This window comes from Bacillus rossius, chromosome 3, assembly GCF_032445375.1.
Source record: "Bacillus rossius redtenbacheri isolate Brsri chromosome 3, Brsri_v3, whole genome shotgun sequence".
NCBI lineage: Eukaryota > Metazoa > Arthropoda > Insecta > Phasmatodea > Bacillidae > Bacillus > Bacillus rossius.
In genome coordinates, this window is record NC_086332.1 from 76,449,297 (window position 1) to 76,469,483 (window position 20,187).

General features: G+C 40.0%; 2 protein-coding genes across 3 annotated transcripts in view; one reads left to right on the forward strand and one right to left on the reverse strand.

The window, feature by feature from the left end:
* LOC134530928 (UDP-N-acetylglucosamine--dolichyl-phosphate N-acetylglucosaminephosphotransferase) overlaps positions 1-20,187 on the forward strand; it is a 59,688-nt gene that overhangs the window by 18,797 nt on the left and 20,704 nt on the right. The gene's annotated exons all lie outside the window — the stretch shown is intronic.
* Positions 1,728-12,369, reverse strand: LOC134530930 (beta-1,4-mannosyl-glycoprotein 4-beta-N-acetylglucosaminyltransferase). The gene has a single exon (XM_063366248.1). It carries the CDS (start codon positions 11,798-11,800, stop codon positions 10,466-10,468), a length of 1,335 nt encoding a protein of 444 aa, XP_063222318.1. The 5' UTR covers positions 11,801-12,369; the 3' UTR covers positions 1,728-10,465.

Here is a 20,187-nt window from a genome sequence, read left to right on the forward strand (position 1 = left end):
CTTCCTCTTCTGTCCTTCACTGCTTCAGTCTTAAAGACTTATCCAATATTAATACTACTATTAACATGTCAAATCTGAAGTTGAAGTAAAGTTAATGTCGGACATGTTTTTAGTTATGAACATAATTTATCATGTACCATAAAAAGTCTGAGGCGAGTGTCAAGCGTTATTACAATTTATTATTTTTCCAAAACCCACAGAAGTTCTGGTGGCACTTCATTGCCAGATCAGTTGTATGCATGGTATTTTGGCGTTAAGTTGCTTTTCGTAGGGGCTTTCGTGATCTCATTGTAGCATTCATGAATGCAGTCCACTTTTTTGGCACTTCGAGTCTAGACAGAGAGACAGTGCTATCAGCTTTCAAAGTTGTTAGTGCTCGACACTACGTCACAATGACACAATGTCATTACACAGACTTCAGTACTGATTGGGAACAAACTAGCCTTTGGGCTGAAACCTATACACACATACACACAAACATAATTTTTATTTACCTAATTAATTGCCATTTTGACAAATTTGCAGTAAGAAACCTGTGTGTTTTATAGAAAGTATATGTGGTAAAGTGCTTTATTACACACACAATGTGCACACGTTTTTGTGGGTTTCACTCGACAGTTGTAAATGTTATGTTGTGTATTTGTATAAAACCTCAACCTGTAACCATTACAAGCCATTTTAAATACAAATGCACATAATTACTTGCAGCAATGAATTCCACTGAAATAATTTTAGGAGGTTGGAAAAGTCCCACTTATTTATTTTAAAGCTTTGGTAAGAGAACTTGGCCTCTGACTCTTTATTGTTCAGAGTAAAGGGCTTGTAACAAATAACTTTTAAAAATAAAATTTTGGGTAACTGCCACTACCAATAAGAACATTGCCTTTGCACTTAGCGGAACTACATGTTCCTTATATGAACTCGCTTAGTGCTTAGTATAGAATATAGTGCTTTCGTATTCCAATGTTTTACATGTACCGTCCTAGCCAACACTTTTTTGAATTAATTAAACCTATCCAAATATGTGCGCAATCAAAACCTCTATTGGAAAGATGGAGTGAACTTATTAGTCCAAATGATTCGTTTGACATCAAGGCAGGAGTTGGCAGTAAGTTTACAGATTCCATTTCAAAGCTATTTTATATATTTTAAACTTATTTTTATTTTTTTCCAAATTTGACCTTAATGTGTACATAATGTAGCAAATATATGGTAGCCTCCAAACTGTTTAGATTGAAAAATTGAAGAAATTATTTAATGCTATCTGTTGAGTAAATTTTGGAACCTGATGTTTCGGATATCACAGTTGTAGACACATTCTGGTAGGGGCAGATGGCGAAGGAAACTTACTACCCACAATTTCTGACTATTGTAGACTAGACTATAATGTGTGCTAGTGTAACCTGAAGCTTTTCAGGATTAAATACTTGTATTAGCTCGCTGCCACTGTATCATATATAAAGTAGCTAGGAGTTGGGAGTCTATGACAATATGTGGGCTAAAATGCTGTCAATTTTTGTTTGTTCTCCAATACTATTAATTGATATTCATTTTCATCCTTAAATTTAATATTTGAAACCATAGTGATTTTGTTGCAATCAAAATATTTACTTATTCTTGGAGAAACATTTTATGTCTCAGTACATTGTGTGGACAATCATGTTTTGAATTCACCAACCACTACTGGATTAAATTTTTTTTTAATTGGTAGGAATGAAATATGTTAACAATGGTAGAACTTCAAGTCATGTTATAATTTATTTTATTGAGCAACATATATACAAGATGTGTAAATAACACAAACATAATAATATCACACTTTTAAAGATATGTTTTAAAAAATGCATTAGCATTCTCATTGGTGTATTGAGATAATTAGGTAAGCTCATTACACATTAATTTCTCTGAGATTTAATTTCACTTGATCAACAACAAAATATATTAACCAAACATAAGGTTATAATTATAATACAGAAGCAGGCAGTTGTGTTGATGGTAACACCTTAGTATTAAACATTATATTAGTCTGCATTAACATATATTTTACACTGTAAACAAAATTGTGTCTTTTTTAAGATAAGTTTGTTTTACTTTTATCAGTCTACAAAGGCAACTCATAACAGACACTTCAGACATGTGTCAGAAACTGTACTACAAAGGCAACTCATAACAGACACTTCAGACATGTGTCAGAAACTGTACACAAATTGTTAGAAGATATTTTTTAACCAACACACATCACAGATAGAGAATTGCTACATGATACATCTTAGTTGCATGGCTTGTGTTGACAGTGAATAGCACAGTTTGTAAATATTCCGATATTCTGATTGCAATGGTTATGTTTCACTGAAGGCCAGGGGCATACACAAGAGAGGGGATGGGGGATATATCCCCCCCCCAATCCTAAAGAAATATAGTATTCTCACCATCAAATGGAAAGAATTTGAAAGCACACTGCGGGCAAAGTTGTTCTAACCCCCACCCCCCTTTTCAAAATGAAACTTTGTGTATGCTTCTGCTGATGACAAAATAAATGTTCATTCAAAAGTTTTTGAAAGGGTTCTAAATAACTATCTACAAGGTATACGCAATTATTGTACATAATCCGAAAGTTAAAAAGTACATAGTTACTTCTTTAGTGCAGTTTTTTAATTAAATACGTAAGCATTTCTACTATCTCAGTTATCTTATTTTAAAATAACTTTAATAAGAGACTTTGAAATATGTGACAAAGAACAACAAAAAATTATTAAAAAAAAGTTATTTTTCTGTTAAAACCCTGTCACACTAAATTTGATAATAAAGATTTTTACGAGTGTTATTGGACATAACATAGGTTTTCAAATTTTTGCATAAAATTAAGTTGGACAGATAACCTAAAACTTGTTTTAACCCGGTCAAATTATCAATGTTAATTATTTGACAGAGCTAGCTCAAACTTTATAATAAAACTATACTAAAAAGTTGATTTACAGACAACACTCTTAAAAACATAGTTTACCTGCTCATAATCTTTTTTCATGTATCCTTCCCCATTTCAAAAAATGGAAACATTCATCATATACATTTTTGCTAGGCACAATTCTGATTAGCTGATTCCACCAAATATCCTACAAATTTTAGAATCTATTCTATATACAAAATATTCAATGTAAGTTAAAGCAGTCCAACTTGTCAAACACGGCTGCTCTAGTAACATTTTTGGTGTCGTCATAACCCTCCAACTTAACTTGGCCAAAATTATCCGAAGGTTTTGGAAGCAATTTTTAGTTTTTGCAGGTCCTTTAAAAGAATAAATAACCTGACTTTTTTAAAAAGTTTCCAAAGAAAGTTTTAGTTTCATTTCCTATTTTTTACATACAGATTCCAGGTATTTTTTTTCATAGCATTATAGATACTAATAAAAAATCAGTTGTACAGTACATTGCTAAGTGCCTTGAGAGCTTATGAAGTATAGTCAGCCCTTGTTTTATAAAAAAAAAAAAGTATAATTTGTTTACATTGTTTTGTTAATTTAACAGTGGGAATTTGAATTAAAATTTAGACCTATAAAATCCTGCATCATAAAGAGACAAACGTTAGATGGATTTCCCTAACAGCCAATCAAGCAAGATGCATCAGAAATATCAGATGTGATCATTTTGCCTGTAATTATATCAGTATGTCCATATTTATATTTAATAAAAGTCATTGCTATTACACTAATGTATCAGAGTGCATGGGAGAGTTTGAAACGGAAACGAAATCAAACCTGTCAGGACAAGGTATGAACAGCTGGTATCAGATCTGTTTACCTTGTGTTTTTTTAAGATGTGCCAACAAGCAGGCATGATATAAAAATCAGATCACTCCAGTATTGGCACTTGTGCCATGTTCCTTCAGAAGTTGGTGTGCAGTAATAGGTTTCCAAACGTTCTGGGGTGGTATAAATAACACTTTGTTCACTATTTCAAGACTTCAATTGAGACAAAACTGTAACACATCTGCTGGTACTGTTGGTCTTTATAGTAAGGAGTATACACAGAATTTCATTTCAGGATGGGTGGAGGGTGGAATTTATTTTGCCTGTGCTGTTTGCTTTCAAATTCTTTCTATTTGTTGGTGGTGATAAATGTTTTAAGATTTGGGGAGCAGGGGTTAAAATGCCACCATCTCCCCCCCCCCCCCCCCCCACCCACTTGCATACTTTCCTGTTTATGGTAGTATTTACTCAATTTCGTCAGGTCTAAATTTACAAAGTAGATGCAATGGGTTTGAACATTAGAACTTCATAAATGCTAATTACCATAAAGTATGTTTCAGTAAATGTTAGGTTTTTCAAAAACAAGCCATTATAATAGATGACCACACTGAGGCAGAGGGATGAGTAAAAACTAAAAAGTATCCCAGCAGCTTATAACTTCCAGAGTTGTTGCACAGGTAGCATAATATGCCAACAGCACACTGTATAAAGTGTTTATCAAAGCGTTAACGTAACAGGAAATAAGTTAGGAAGTACACTTCTGACAAGGACATGTGTGCAAGTTATGTGAATTTAACCAGTTACTTTAGGTAGTTCATTGAAACAATGTATATAATTAACTTACTTTGCTATTCTTTGTTTTAATTGCCACCATGAGCAGAATACTCACGTGCTTGACTAAGTAGCTAATACTTAATATTTCACTTACATATTAGACTAACACACATAAGTTACATATTCATTAAAATATTTTGCTAACAGTGCAGTTGTAATGGATTGGAATTAAAATTAGACATTTTATACGTATTTATTTTGTTGTGTGTTGTTAAAATATAATTAAAATAAAGTAGATTTGCTAAGAACTGATTTCTCCATTTAAAACCTTTGGCAGTTTTTTCTCCACCACCTAAGCCTAGAACAAACTAGCTTCTTCCTTCAGCATAGTGAAGATAAATGGAAAATAATACAAAACCAGTACACTAAACATAAACTCACAAAATAGCTACTGTGAAATAAATGACGTAAAATGCATACAATTTGCAAAATTCAGATTATTTTTTTAATTCAAAATTTGTGAAGGCCACTAATGAAAAATTTCACAGAAAAATAAAAAAGGGCCTCACACAAAGATGTATGGAAATATAAATCCAGAAGTGATGGTACAAAAAAGTAAACTTGTAAAAGTGGAAAAAACATTTTGTGAATTTAGGACTAGAAATGAACCATTCTTCAAGATCCTATACTGACGTGTTTATGCCAAGCTTATTGTATGTTTTCCTCCTTGCCTTGTAAGCAAGGCACAAAGTGTCTGAAACTATTACAGAATACTCTGATCTGAGGCAGTGGACGGCACATTGCCATTCAGAGGAGGTTCAGTGGAACCATCTCTCACGGCAGCAGATGAGGGTGCACTTTATGAATGGTACAGCTAACAGATTTGGGAAAGCTTAATGCACATCTCGCAATAGGTTCATTTACAGGCCCGTATTTACTGAGACTTGTTAGCTTCTTCCAGCATGTTTCCTCTTTACATTTTGTACCCTCATTTCTTAATCATCACATACATTTTTTCTTTATATTAAAATTATTAAGTGCTGAGATGCTTCTTAAAATTTATCTAGGTAATATAAATTTAATCTAAAACTAACATTAAACTCTTATACATTTCCAATACAAAATGTTTACTGTTTGCTTACATAAGGCTGATACAAGAATGACAATATCTCTATCACATTATCTAGTGCCTTAATAAATATTGATTTGGCTTGGTGACTTGTATACTTAGCAGCCATTCACTTTGTGGGACTGTGTGTTTAAAGCCTTCTTGTTCACAAAATATTCCTGTGTGTACTAGATTTTACATGAAGGTGTGTTTACAGTAATGATCTGCACAGCATTATCCTGACCAACATTCCACATATAAAAAATAACCTTCGTAGTCAGCCTGCGTGGCCTGAGGGGTAGTGTACGTACGTGACTTCTATTTTTTTTTATTTTTTTTTTGGGGGGGGGGGAGACAAGTAAAAAATTTAAAAAAAAAAAGTTTAAAAAAAAATTGTATTCTTACTATTTAATAGCATTATTTGTAGAATTTTTTTTCATTTTATTTGCATCTGACAGCAGCAAAAAAAACTCTTTTCAAAAAGTTTTTCTAATATTTTTCTCAGGCTAAGATTTTATTTATATATATATATATATATATATATATATATATATATATATATATATATATATATATATATATATAAACTTTTTACTCCTAATTCAAAGAAGAAATTAGTAAAATGTAAAAGAAGACATGTTTGATTGTCCCATTGAGGGACAATTTATGGGAAGTACGGTCAGCCCTAAGAATATCAGGATGTTGGCAGCTTAAACTTATAGTAATTCTCAGCCTACCATAGGGTAACAATCCACTGTTAGTTCACCAGTTTTATTGAATAAGATCACACCTCCATTTTTGTACATCTCTCTTTAATGGTTTCTTCTACCCATTGTTGTTAGAAATGCTTGTTGTCAACTTACAAAACAATTTGGCACATCTGAGAAATTGATAATATTTGAACACTTAAAGTTTTGTTTGGTACTTAGCAAACTGATTTTTGTGTACATTGTATATTTTAAATTCTTTCATTTAAAAAAAATGCATTTAAAGAAATGTGATTTGCATTTGTCTTATAGCAAACATCATGAGACACAGTGTAGCAGCATTTCATTAAAGCTAGTTAATTTTGATAATGTATGTATGTATGTATGTGTGTATGTATATATATATGTGTGTGTGTGTGTGTGTGTGTGTGTGTATATATATATATATATATAGAGAGAGAGAGAGAGAGAGAGAGAGAGAGAGAGAGAGAGCAGCCGCCAATCAAATGTCATGTTAGGATGTTTAGACACATGAGTGTACACCAGAACATGAACACATTCCTTGATTCCCATTTAACAAGCTGTGATTTTTGTTCAGAAATTGATTTAAAAAGTGTACAGATATGATATATACACTATGAAAAGTTTACTAATACATACATGTATAGAGCAGAGAGCCGGTAATCAAATGCTAATTGCTAAAATGTTAAATTTTTGATTGCCACCAATACTGACATGAATAATCATTTCATTTCTTTATGGTTTGTTTGCTAAACAGGGACAAAGCAAAGGATAGAGTTTCAATTGACGAAAGTCCACCAATAACATTGGTGGCCGTGCCATTGTAGGCCTTTCTGTCTCTAGCTTCAATATATTAACAACAGAGGTTCTGGACCTCAGGCATCTGAACACATCAGAACACCCAGAATCAATTATAACCTAAGTGCTGAGGTACACAAAAGTCAGTTGCTGTTTGGAAACTATTCTAACATATTAGTATGAAAAGATGACATATTGAAAAGTAAATTCTAATGGTAACTAACCAGGTAACAATAATAATTACACTTATATCTAAAAATACTTTTTTTAATATAGCTTTACAGTGATGTTGGAATTGAAACAAACATTTTACATTTATTTTACTTTACATACATAATGTCCACAAAGTTCCTACACGAATTTAAATAAATATGGTAAGAATTTATATTCTGCATACCACAAGTAATTCCACTAAGATGGTAGAGAAACTATGAGTTTTGGTTTCCCCCAACATTTAGCATACAAAGACATGTTACATTACTCAGCCAGTTGTTTAGGAAGTGAGTATTTTTATAGTCTGGCTCTGTAAGACAAACTTTGTGATTTAGCCCTAAAGATATTACTTTATAACTGTCGAGATAGGACAGAAAGAACAAAGGAGCATCTTCTAAAAACTGGTTTAGTGAAGTCCCAGCGAAATCCACTTGTCAAGCTTAGCGTGTGTGATAATTCCACATCCACCCAGACAGAAGTGTTTCATAAAAGTTTTAAAAGTTTGGGGTTTGATTACCCCAACAGTTAAAAGCTGGTAGCCTCACAGCACATCAGTATTCCACAGACAATTTCTCGCCTGTGTTGCAGTGCTACCACAAAATACTGATTTTACGTAATTATTGCAGATTTAGACTTCCAGTTACAGAACTCGCTGTATTATTTATTACGGAAACAGAAAAACACAATGGAACATAGTGAATTATCATTTGATAAATATCGCTAGCTCAAGTGGATCATTTAATAGGAAGGGCAACCTTTTGTTAAAGTACCTCAAATGTTGTTCCGAAACTTACATATTACCTTTTTAAACATTAAGTTGTCTGCAAAGCTGTGTTGTTTTATAATTATTGAATGGATTGTTCAGCTTGTTACTGCCTTGGAGTTATTGTTTTTTTTTGTAGAGTGTAGTATTTGGTGTTTGTATTACGCATGTTTTATTGTGTGCATAAATGTGATTACTGATGAGTATGCCTGGAAGTTGGTAGCGCTGGCATCGACACCACAAAAAAATTATTTTCACTGACAAGGGCAACATCCCATTTCTCTGGTGAAGTTCACAGCCACAACATGCACAGATTAGTCCCAAAACAAAAGCTGTGGGGTAGTGTAATGCAAGACCAGGTTATTCACTGCTATTGTCAAAGATGGATCGGAACACCTACGTGGATGTACTACTGCGAACGGATCATACACTATGTGCCACGGGTTGAGCCCTTACAAGTGTCGTCCTCAAACACTGTAGTACTGCAGGTATGTGCACTTCGACGAGATGTTTCCTAGCAGATGGACTTGGCTTGTGTGTTCTCCACACACAAGGCCACTGAACCAATTTACAAGAGGCCACATCAGTTCACAAATGATATTGAGATATGACTTAAGGCACCTTCCTAGTCAGGGGTGTGTTTGTGTTAGTGCTGAGGCAGGATGATAAGTGTGACGCTCGCATGTTCTTCTAATGTGGTATGCCTCTAAGCGCAAGGCTGTGGACTGGCACGTAGTCTTCTCGTTGTGCTGGTGACCATAACGTAATATGATAGGGAAATGAAGATAAAGGTGTAATGCAAGTCCCATGAGTGCTTTCAAGAATCTGTACCGGATGTTTCATGCCTGAAAATTATTTAAATGCTTTTCGTAAACAGAGACTACTCTGGTATCATGAGCAGTTTTCAAATTCCGTGGTTGTTTCGGAAACTCTGCACATTGTATATGTGCCCAAGTAGGTGGGGGCCTTAACGGTTCATACTATTTATATGTAGTTGGAATATTATATACCATCATACTTCATGTATGTGAAAAGAGCTGGAATGTCACTTGAATTTCCCTATACTGCCAAGGAAGTCAAGTAGACAGATCCCAAAACATGCATGGTTTCTCAATAGACAGCTAATTACATGGGATCAGTGTGGAACTTGTGTACACGATGCATACCTAAAAATCTTGATTTATTCCTAGTTGTTTCATTACTATAACAATGGGGGTCAGCATTAATCACTTATAACATGAGTGTGTTATTGCAATATTTTCTGTTAATGTTTCTTAAAAATGATACCAATAATATCTTTACTGCAATACATGAGACTTACTCTTGAATACCATAGGCCTACATATTTTGCACTTAATTGACTTTAAAAGTGTTAATTGCCTTCATTGGTATGGTAAAGAAAAAATCATTCAAGCTATTTGAAACAAAGAGGCCTTTCATCCAGGCTCACCAGAATAAAATGCTTGTAATACATATTCGGAAGATACTTTCTGGAAGCACACATGCTAACCTACATGCATTGCTTAGCTACGTCCTGCTACAAAGAACACACATGCATACCAGCTACCTGATCAAAACCAACACAAGTTACACTAGCACAGTATTTAACTCCTCTTATGGAATAAATAAATTCTGCAACAATACATACGAGGCCTTTAAATATGCATATTGGAAACATTGTATTAAAATGTGCAGGATGGAAAAAATTAGGAACATTGATTACTGGGTAGTATACAATAATAAATCACTAGTATATCACTAACACCTCTTTCTTGCTAGTAAAGTTGTTAAAATTTTGAACAATTAAAGTCAACAACATTTAACATTAGTATCACAGCCATTGTAAAAACATTTTAGAACTTTTGGATGTTTAAAGTGCTTTTTGGTTTTCATTTAAACAATGCTAGGAGTATTGCAAGAATCACAAGTAGTATATGACAGGGTAACCAGTGGTAAATGAGATACAGCTCACAAGATTTGAGGAGACTGTAATTAAATTTATACCAGCTCTAAGTAATAGAAAAATTAAAATGGGGGATAGTGGTAAATTTAAAACAGTTGGAAGGCTTTTAAAGACCTATTTATTAATTCAGGTTAGGTACCACTATATATGAAGTAATTTTTTAAAGGTGTGGGGGTAATAATTACTAATATAGTAACTAAAATTTGATTGTTGCACAGTGGCCTTATAATGTTTGATTGCAGACTTTTACCACTGGTTTTAGAACAGATAGAAACAATAATGTTAATCACAGTTGATCTGCAGGCACGTAAGCAGTATTTCACAACTAGCTCAAATCACAGCACAGAACGTAAACATTCCCATCGCACGTCCACTAGTTGTAATCAATGTCACTGTAGAAGTTGGTGATCAGAGAGTCGTACATCCAAGTGTTGTTCATGACGTACTCCGGAGCGAAGTAGGGGTCTCGATGTCGGTAGCAGCGCAGCAGGGGTGTCTTACCGTCCAGCCAGATGCCCGTCCCGATCAGGTCCTCAACGTAACGCGAGTCCACGACCTTGTGGTCACCAGCGGACCACAGCACGGGGCTGGCGCTTGGTGGTGTCTGTGCCAACGTGTCGACGATGGCCGATGGCTCGAGGCACCAGCTGCAGTACCACCCCCCGTAGTGGTTCAGGTCCCCCACCACCATCTTAAACTCTCGCCATGTTCTGTGATCCTTGTCTCCACGGTGAGAGCCCGCGTCACTGTGGTACAGGTCTTTCATTAGCTGTGCAGTCGCTCCCCTGGGAACCACCACTGTCTTCTTTGGGTGCTGCCAGAAAAACCCATACGCAGACCATCGTAGCCTGAACCCGACTGGTTGGGGCCACCCGTCGTACAACTTCAAATACAGTATTGCTTTGGCGTTCGGTATTTCGTAAGCGTTCATCACGACGAACAGATCATCGCTGTGCAGGTTCTTGATTGTTGATATACTTTTGGACCACACAATTCTTTCCAAATGGTTAAAATATGTGTCAGAAGTAATTTTTGATTGTTGTTTATACACATCAGCTGAAAGATATAGTATTTTGTGTTCAGTGCCTTTCAAAAAGTGTTTCATCAGCCTGTTTTTAAAGTAAAGTTTCTTTTGTTCTCCAAGCCTAGTATAGTTTGACTCACACACCACATAAAGATCTACCACTTTAAATAACTCATGCAGTGTGATCTCCGCGAGCTGTGTCTCTTTGCCGATTACAGGGAAGCCGTAGATGACCCTTCTGGGTTGCAATCGGCGACGAGGGAGAATTTTCCGCTTAGATGCCATGAATGCTCGCCACATTACTTCTGGTAGCCCACAGTCTGTACCATGCCAGCCTTTCTTGCATTCACATCTGGTTATGTTACCTCTACGCCTCATGTAACCCAGTTCAGTACCGAGAATAAAACATGTTGTAGAATTAATGGTATAAAAATATGGGTCATGTGTGGTTTCTGGAAGAATAATACTACTACTCTCTGAAAAGAACTTTTGTACATCCTGTTTAGCAGTAGGTTCTTGGTATGGCAAAGATAAAAACTTTACAGATTGTAAATTTGTATTAACAGTAGTCACCTGGTGGTGTGAAAATGGCACCATAAGTATGTAACAAACCATCAACAATATTTGTAAAAGCAATAACAGTACGAGTGAAGAAAATTTAAATTCTAACCTCCTAAATAACATTGATAAGACTTCAATATCTGGTTATATGCGTTTCATTCTATCTTTATTTCAGGAATAATGCTATTGTGGGCAAGGGACACTGTGTTCATTTGAAAAATTATCTTATAATAATATTTTATATTTAGGCCTACTCACAGAAATCCAAGTCAAAGTAAAAAATTTAAATTTACTAACCCATTTACGTCGCAAAATTTTGTTGATATAGTTATTTATATAACTGTTCCTGAAAAACAAAATTAAAGATTCAATTTATTATCATTTTCAGCGCCACGCAATTGTTACCAGCTGGAACCGGCCCCTCCTACCATAGAGCAAATTGAATAGTAGTACCTACTCAAACTTCAGGTGAGGCATCAGCGATCCCGTTCATTGTTTTCGTTTAGTTCACATTTTAACACTTAACAGCAGTTGCGAAATCGCGAGTGAAATGCACTGGAAAGTAGTGTATTTCGTTCAATTAATTATTAAAAGTAGTATTAAATTGCTTGAATATCGAAATTACAAGGTTAACCCAAATATTAGGGATGGGAAATATAGTTCTTTGGAAAGAACTAGTTCGTTCGGAACTAGTCACGTCAAAGACTAGTTCTTTAGGAACCGTTCTATTGAACTACATCGGTCGCGGACTGTATCGCGGTTTCCAAAATATTCCATACCTACATGACACCAACACAATCGTTACAGACTTTTTGTTTTATGGGCATTTCTTTTTCTATAAATAAAAGAGGCACACAGTAATCCGATGCTTGTAAACAATATCTCCCATTACAAATGAACGACTATCATATTGTTTTTCTTTCACACAATTCTTACATTTTTGAATGTGTATTAATTTATTTTCTGCAAGTAATGTGCTTATTTTCACTTGTGTACAAAACAAAATAATGGTATAGTGTTTTCTCATCTGTGACAACCTAAGCTGATTTTTTTCGTATTGGGTAAGTTTTATTATGTTTCTTTAAATTTTAGTGTAGTTTTTTAATGTGTGGTCTATGTGTAATTAAAGTTTAATTTCAGATTGTATAGGCTATCTGAAATTTTCACGTAATTACACTTATTTACGTGACACGTTTTTTAATGCCAAAATGTAATGTAAATGTCTAAAGAATATTAGATAAAAATTAAGAGTTCACGATCGTCAAACGATACATCATTGCGCAAGAAAGAACGAAACGAAAATAATGACCGACAGCCTAACTACGCAATTAAATAAACTTACTGTGTGAACTATCTATGTCTTTGAACTATCTAGTTCAGTGTGTATATGTACTCCCTTTCTCTTCGGTCTTCGTAGTTCAGATCAGTACTTGGAACTGACGAACGACGAAGCGATGGTGAAATATAGAAAAAGGGTGGGGGGGGGGGGGGGGAAGAGACCAAATAAAGAACAAACGTAAGAGAGGGAAGAAAGCAAGAAAGAAAGACGTGGCATATTGTTTGACAATGTTTTTTAGGGGGGGGGGGGATCTTTCGCGCATGCGCAGTAAGGACCAAGCAGAGTAGGAGACGAGAAACACGCAAAGAACGAAAGAACGATTGTTTTTGGTAACAGCGAACTAGTCACCTAGTTCGCTCGTCAGAACAGTTCAAAATGAACTGGTAGTTCGCGAACTACCCATCCCTACCAAATATTATTGTAAAAGTTTATATTTTCAATCTCTTTTTCAAGTAATAGAAAGGTAAAGACTTCAATTTGTCGACTTAAATACTAGTCTATTTCTTTTGTATTGGTCAATGGCTCGAACCAGCAACCAGAATCCTCTAAGTAAATATGGCCATATGAGGACTTAAATTGTATCAATAATTGTAAGGGCGCGGTTACACGGGACCCTGAACTACTTCAGGTGAACATGTTTTAAGTAAACACGTTTACAAATGCGAAAGTGTACGGTTATACGGTAGTTGCTGAAAAGTGTGTTTAGCTCTAAAACCGATTGTCTACTGTCAACGAATGACTGTGTTGTTGATCTCTATTTTGTAATTGTATCCAGGAAACGCGGGATTTTCTCACTTGTTTATACAGCATTATCAGCAGAAATGGAATGTGTTTTCATATTGCTCAATATTTTTTTTTACAAATCGGGAATTCAAACAACATGCACAGTAAAATTTTTAAACTTATTTATTATTATTTTTTGAGCGAGAGTACCTATCTCAGTTTTAAGAAAATTAAGGTCAGGATCAATTAAAAAAAATATATATAATTATCTTTTGATTTTTTTTTGTTGCATTCGGTAAAATATTACTCGAACTTGTGCCAGAAACACTTTCCATCTTGAATTTCTGCAAAAGACTGTTTATATTCTAAACAGCCAATCAGAGGCTAATGTAGAAGATATGTCGATCTGAACTACTTTGCCAACCTGTTTAAGTTAAATGGGAAATGGCCTCGAACGAAACATGTTCAGACTGTGTGTAACCACACTCAACAGCTGAACATGTTCACCTGAAGTAGTTCAGACTCCCGTGTAACCGCGCCCTAAATTGCTACTAGTTGCACATTGGATCGCAGCCATAGACAAGAGATAGTTCAGACTCCCAAGCATGATCTGAGGCTGGGTTTACAAATATTAAAAAATAAATATGTGAGTGAGCCTTTCAGCATTCCCCAGTGATGTGTAAACATCTAACCTCGGTAACTATCAAATGCATGTGTTCTCATGTGTATGATGCAAATAATCTTATAATACGAAACTCAGACACGAAATTTAAAGAATTCTTTATAATAATAATGCCACGCGTGATGAACATACCGATCGCTTTTCAAGTACATATCAAAATTTTAGATGCGAATCACAAACTTAATTTCTCTGCCAGTTGCTAGAACTCACTACTTGAATCATTAACGTTGATTGTCACAATAACCTTGCCGTCACCCGCGGTCTCGTGATCGAGACTCGGGGCGGTCCTAGTGGTGTTAGTGGCTCTTAATGAAATCTCCGGCGGGCGCCAGGTTAATTTGAGTATTAACCGAGGTGGTCGTGGGTTTTTGCCCCTGCGTGTTCCACTAGGATCGGCGGCTGTTGATGGTGGAAGGGAGTCCCTGCTTTTAATACGCACTGGCCCTAAACAGTGTAGAGGACTGTTTCCTAACTGTTCAGGGGACGTCTATGAAATAAAGAACACGTTAATTAGGTGCTGGTTTTTAATCCCGCATCTCACAAAGTGTGGATGGGCACAAGTTATACACTTACACTGGACAAATACGCTGACACTACACACACTCGCACTGAATAATTAATTACGTGTTACGTTGCGGCACTTGCAAATAAGATCCCTACATGGGCTTGGGGGTCGTCGAAGAGTTTGAGTGGGTTAACGGCCACTCCCGTGATAAACTGCAATTAGCTTCGTGCCCGGGCTCACCTGTGTGAGTCGCGGGCCCACGAAGGTAATATTAAAAGGAAAGTCTTTACGTTTGGAGCCGGCAGGTGTCTGCTCGACGAATTAAATTAAGTTCTGTTCGCGGGAGTCGGCCCGGACCGTAAGGTGACTGCGTCGCGAACCGTTGTTGCGCGACGAGCAAAAATTAACGCGGCCGGGTTAAGCCCTGCACCGGAAAAGGGCACGGGGACACGCGGGGAGAGGAAAAAAGAGGTTTTAATGAATTATAATATTTACCAGTATGAAGAGATCAGTAGCACAAAAGTTGAAGTCTCCCCGCGGGATCACGTGTCCGCCCCGGCCCGTGAGTAAAACTCTACTGCCGCTTTGTGCCGGCTTGGGGGGGGAGGAAGCGTCATGACGCGCCGAACTTTCTAATGTGCCGTTATTCCAAATTTATAATTATAATTAGTTATTATTATTTCTAGAACCCTCGTAACTTAATGACATCTGTCTGAATTAGTTGGCGGAAGGCCTATAATAAAATTGAGATTAATAATATTTGAAAATAGAAAGTCAAGCTGGAGACTGTCTGTCACTTGTTGACTACTCCAGTGGCTATTTGCAGGTGAAAACGGGGAGGTTAATTAGGTTGATTTATGCTGTTGTTAATTATTGGCGGAAGGCCGTAAGGGATGTTCCGAACGTTTATTAATTGCGGTTTCCCACGGGGAAAACCACTGCACCCCTACGACGCACTTTCACTCTTAAGGGTTTTGATAATTAAAAATCACTTAATTACTCCCCGTAATTAATGAAGCATAAGAGTTGTTTGGTGGAGTTGGCATACGGGCGTAATCTATTTAAACACTCACCGACGTCGTCGGCTCGCTTGACTCACGTGACCTGGGCTAGGGTTGCGTTCCGTTAGCGGGGTTTAATACTGGCGGGTGGAGGCCGGGCTTTATGGCCTTCGGACGGACGACGACCACCTGCAGATGGCAATACAAAACAATCTGAAATTTGAAACTATAGGAAAGTGCTCCAATGTAAGCGAAAAAGACTTGAAAAATCGTAACCCCCCCCCCCCCTCCACCAAACGTAACCCCCCCCCCCCTCCACCAAACGTAACCCCCCCCCCCCCTCCGCCACCCAAATACTTTGAACTTGATTTTCGACAAGGGATTTTATTTAAATACTGTCCATCTGGTTAAAATTCATTAAACAGATAATACTAAAACATTTCTGCACATGTTAGAAGTTATACTTCTATACCATTACTAAAATATTAACCTGAAACATTTTAAAACTCATTACAACACTAAAACTAAGTTTGTATTTGTATTGTCGTTTTTTTCAAGTGACAAGATTTTGTCGTCGCTCCGCTCACCCTCCGTCGCTCGACGCCCGGTTGCTCAGTTGTACTAGGTAGAGTGGGGTTCGGCCAGTGTGGCCAGAGAGGGACAAGCTAAGACGTAGAATTAATATCCACCAGTCCGCGACGAACATCCGATTTATTGATACAAGGCCCTGTACATGGGGCTGTTCCAACCCCGCCTGCGACAGTCTGGTTGGTGCGCTGCGACACGAGGGATTATCCCCTGACTGGATACTCCATGTTATGCTCGGGCTAACCTGCACCGTACTAAGTCCGGTAGTTCAGAGGCACCCGGATAGGTAGCACGACACTAACACTCTATGCCACGGGCTACTGCCTGTAGACCTAAATGCCCCGCCAGAAAATATATGATCCATAGAGGCCACTACTCCTCGCCACATAAAAGAACGAGCTATAATTAGGAAGCTGATACCTAGCTGCCCCTATGCCTGCGTCGCGATCAACTTACTCCTGGTTGGCTAACAGCTCAGCGACTGTCTCGAGGCACGACTCCTCTCGTGACACGACCGCTCCTCGCGCCTGCCTGGCAATGACTGACTTCCCCTCCGCGCTGCGGCACGGCACGCGACGGCTCATCCCTTCCCCTCCCCCACGTCCCGCACCGCCCCTGACGTGTCGCAGACGGGTGTGACGTAGTCACACGATAAGATCACATGTTAAGTATGTCACATGATAAGAACAAACATAAGCACTTCAAATGAGAGAATTAAATATTTACAATAAAAATAATGTTAATAAATATTTACAATCATATGTCTTGCTGTAACACAGCGTCCAGTCCTTACGTATTCACCGTTGATTCCCCTGGTGCGCGCGGATCTCTCTTCCCCCCCCCCCTTGCCCTAGCCTCACTGAACAATTCGGCACACACACAACACATGGCAGGAGAAGGCGTTGGCGTGGCATAACGGGCTGTGAGAGCTGGGTCGACACTTGGGTCGACGTCAAATGCCCCCCCCCCCCCCTTCCCACGAGACTGTCATGCTCGCCAAAATCTCTCATTTATTCACACGCCACTGCACTGGGGGGTAAGGGAAACAAGTGTGTGCCCCCTCATTAGGGAGGGGTGTAGTATGTTGGTTCCACACGAAGTAAAATAGCCAGTGCTGTATGCTAACCCGGGGTACCGTGTCCCCTTGCAGTGATACTGACATTTGGCAGCACTCATAATCCCCCAAGTACGCGGGAATTCTCCGTGTCCGTGCGGGGCGAGAGCCCGTCATCGGCTCTGCTCCAGCCGGTGGGGAAGGTGTAGCCTTGGGGGTGGAGGTGAAATTTTCGCCAGTCTCCTGGCTCGGGGGGTGGGAACCTCCCGCTTTACGAGGGTTGCCGGCTCATCCGTCTCTAATTCCTGTATCTCCTCCCAGTGTTCCCCCTCGTTGGAACAGCCCGTCCGCCTCGCATTACATCGCCTTTGCTGTGGGTAGTGTCTCTCCGTCTCCTCCCCCTCAGAGCCAGGTTCCATAACTGTCATAGAGAATGTTGCGTCTGTCAGACTCATTTCCATCGGCCAGCGTGGGACCCACGTCTCCTCTCTCGTCTCATTTTCCTCTGAGTCTGGTTCCGTAACTGTCAGAGAATTTAGCGTCTGCTAGGCTCATGTCCAAAGGCCAGAGTGGGGCCCGTGTCTTCCCTTCTGTGTCGGCCCCCTCAGAGTCTGGTGTGGTGATGAATCCGGATCTTCGAGTCCGTCCCCACGGCGTCTGTGCTCTCGCACGTCGTGCCCTCGTCAGTTTCGTCCCGCTCTCTCGTATCAAATTCCGTGCACGCCACGGGCAACATCTGTCCCCTCATCGCATCTGTCCTGCTCGTAGCCGCTGGGGCCAGGTTCTGGAGTGATTCTCTTACCTTTGTGCCCGTAGGGACTTGCTCCCCCACGTCAGGGCTCTGTTTGGGTCCCCCGTCCCGGTCTGGGGGCGTGTCTCTCTGTGTCACGTTGTTCCGCTCTGGCTGCGGATGGGTCGGCGCGCTGGGGTGCGGCGTGATTGCACTGTGCCAGGTTCCGGCAGTCGGGTGGTGCCTGATTGGAGTGGTAGGGGGAGAAGTGGTCTGTCCCTCCCCTGTGTTTGGTGCCCGAGGCAGTGGTGTCTCCCCGGCCACCATACGCAGGTCGTCCCGGTGTATTTTTGCCGGTCGGCTGCTTCGTGTCTGTACCAAGTAGGGCGTGGGCCCCGCCTGGCGGATGACCCGTCGAGATCCTTGCCATTTGGGGGCCAGTCCGGCATGAAATTTCTTGGCCTGTGAGGACTGTGGGTGTTGGCGGACGTACACCAGGTCCCCTGGACGTAGTTTGTTCGGGGGCTTGCTAGACTGCGGCGTGTGTTGCTGCAAATACCTCTCCTGGTTTGCCCTGGCCTGCTCCCTAACAGCTTTTAGTTTCTCCCGAAGTTCCTCTCCCCACTCTCCTTCTGTTGCTGCCGATGCCACCCGGCACTCTCCCAGGAGGGCCAGGTTCTGCCCCTGCACCAGCTCCGCGGGAGAGTACCCCGTGACAACATTGGTTTGTCGTCGTAGACAGTAGAGTAAGTTCGGAATTTGTATGTCCCATTTGCTGTGGTCGTCACCCAACCAGAGGCGAAGCTGTGCTTTGATTTCCTGTTTTCGCCTCTCGGTCGGGTACGCCCTGGGGTGGTATGTGGGTGTAGTGTGGTGCTTCACACCCCTCTTCCCACATGCCACCTTCCACCTGTGACCTCGAAACTGACATCCGTTGTCACTGAGCAGTACCTTCGGGTACCCAAAACAAGGGAACACTTCACCTTCCAGCAATGACACCAAGGTGCCGGACCTAACATTTGAGGTGGGATAAGCCTCCACCCACCTGGTAAACAAGTCTGTCACCACTACTAAAAAACGTTTCCCTCTGGATGTCCTGGGGTAAGGACCCATTATATCCAAGGCAATAGTCTGGAAAGCTCTTAGGGGCGCTGGGGCTCCTCCCATTCCGTCCTCCTTACCTTCCGCTGTTGACAGGTGTGGCACTGCCTGACGTAGTTCCTGACATCCCCTGTCACTCCGGGCCAATAGAACATCTGCCTAAGGGCCTCCAGAGTCTGCTCGGCCCCGGGATGTCCTGCTAGTGTGTGGTCGTGGAAAAATCGTAAAACCTTGACTCGCGCCGCTACTGGCACCTGGGTACATCACCTTTCCATGTTGCCTGGCACCCGGGTCTGTAGCACCCCTTTCAGACAGCGCTGGAACAGAATGACACGCTCGCCGCACTCCGCCACTGCTGCCTGCGTATCTGCATCACCCAGCTGAGCCCGCTACACTGTCTGAAAGAGGGCGTCCAGCGTGTCAGCGGGGCTAGGTTCGGGCATGGGGTCTGGCTGTGTCACTGTCAAGAGGGTAGCTGGCTCGGGGACCTTCTCGTCTGCCAGCAGGTGGCCCTGTGGAGGCACCAGGTCCTCACAGCTCCCCTCATCTTCGTACTCTGCGTGTGGGTCGGGGTGCCTGGACAGGTCGTCAGCTAATTGATTTGCCTTTCCCCGGCACATGCTCTACATGAAAGTCATAGTTTTGCAATGACATGGCCCACCTGGTGAACTTTGACTTTCTCCCTTGCATTGTGACGAGCCACGAAGTCAACCCCCCCCCCCCCCCCCTGAGAAGCCCGACCTTGCGCCGCTAGTGGCCACGTCACGTGGGGGCACCCCTAGCTTCG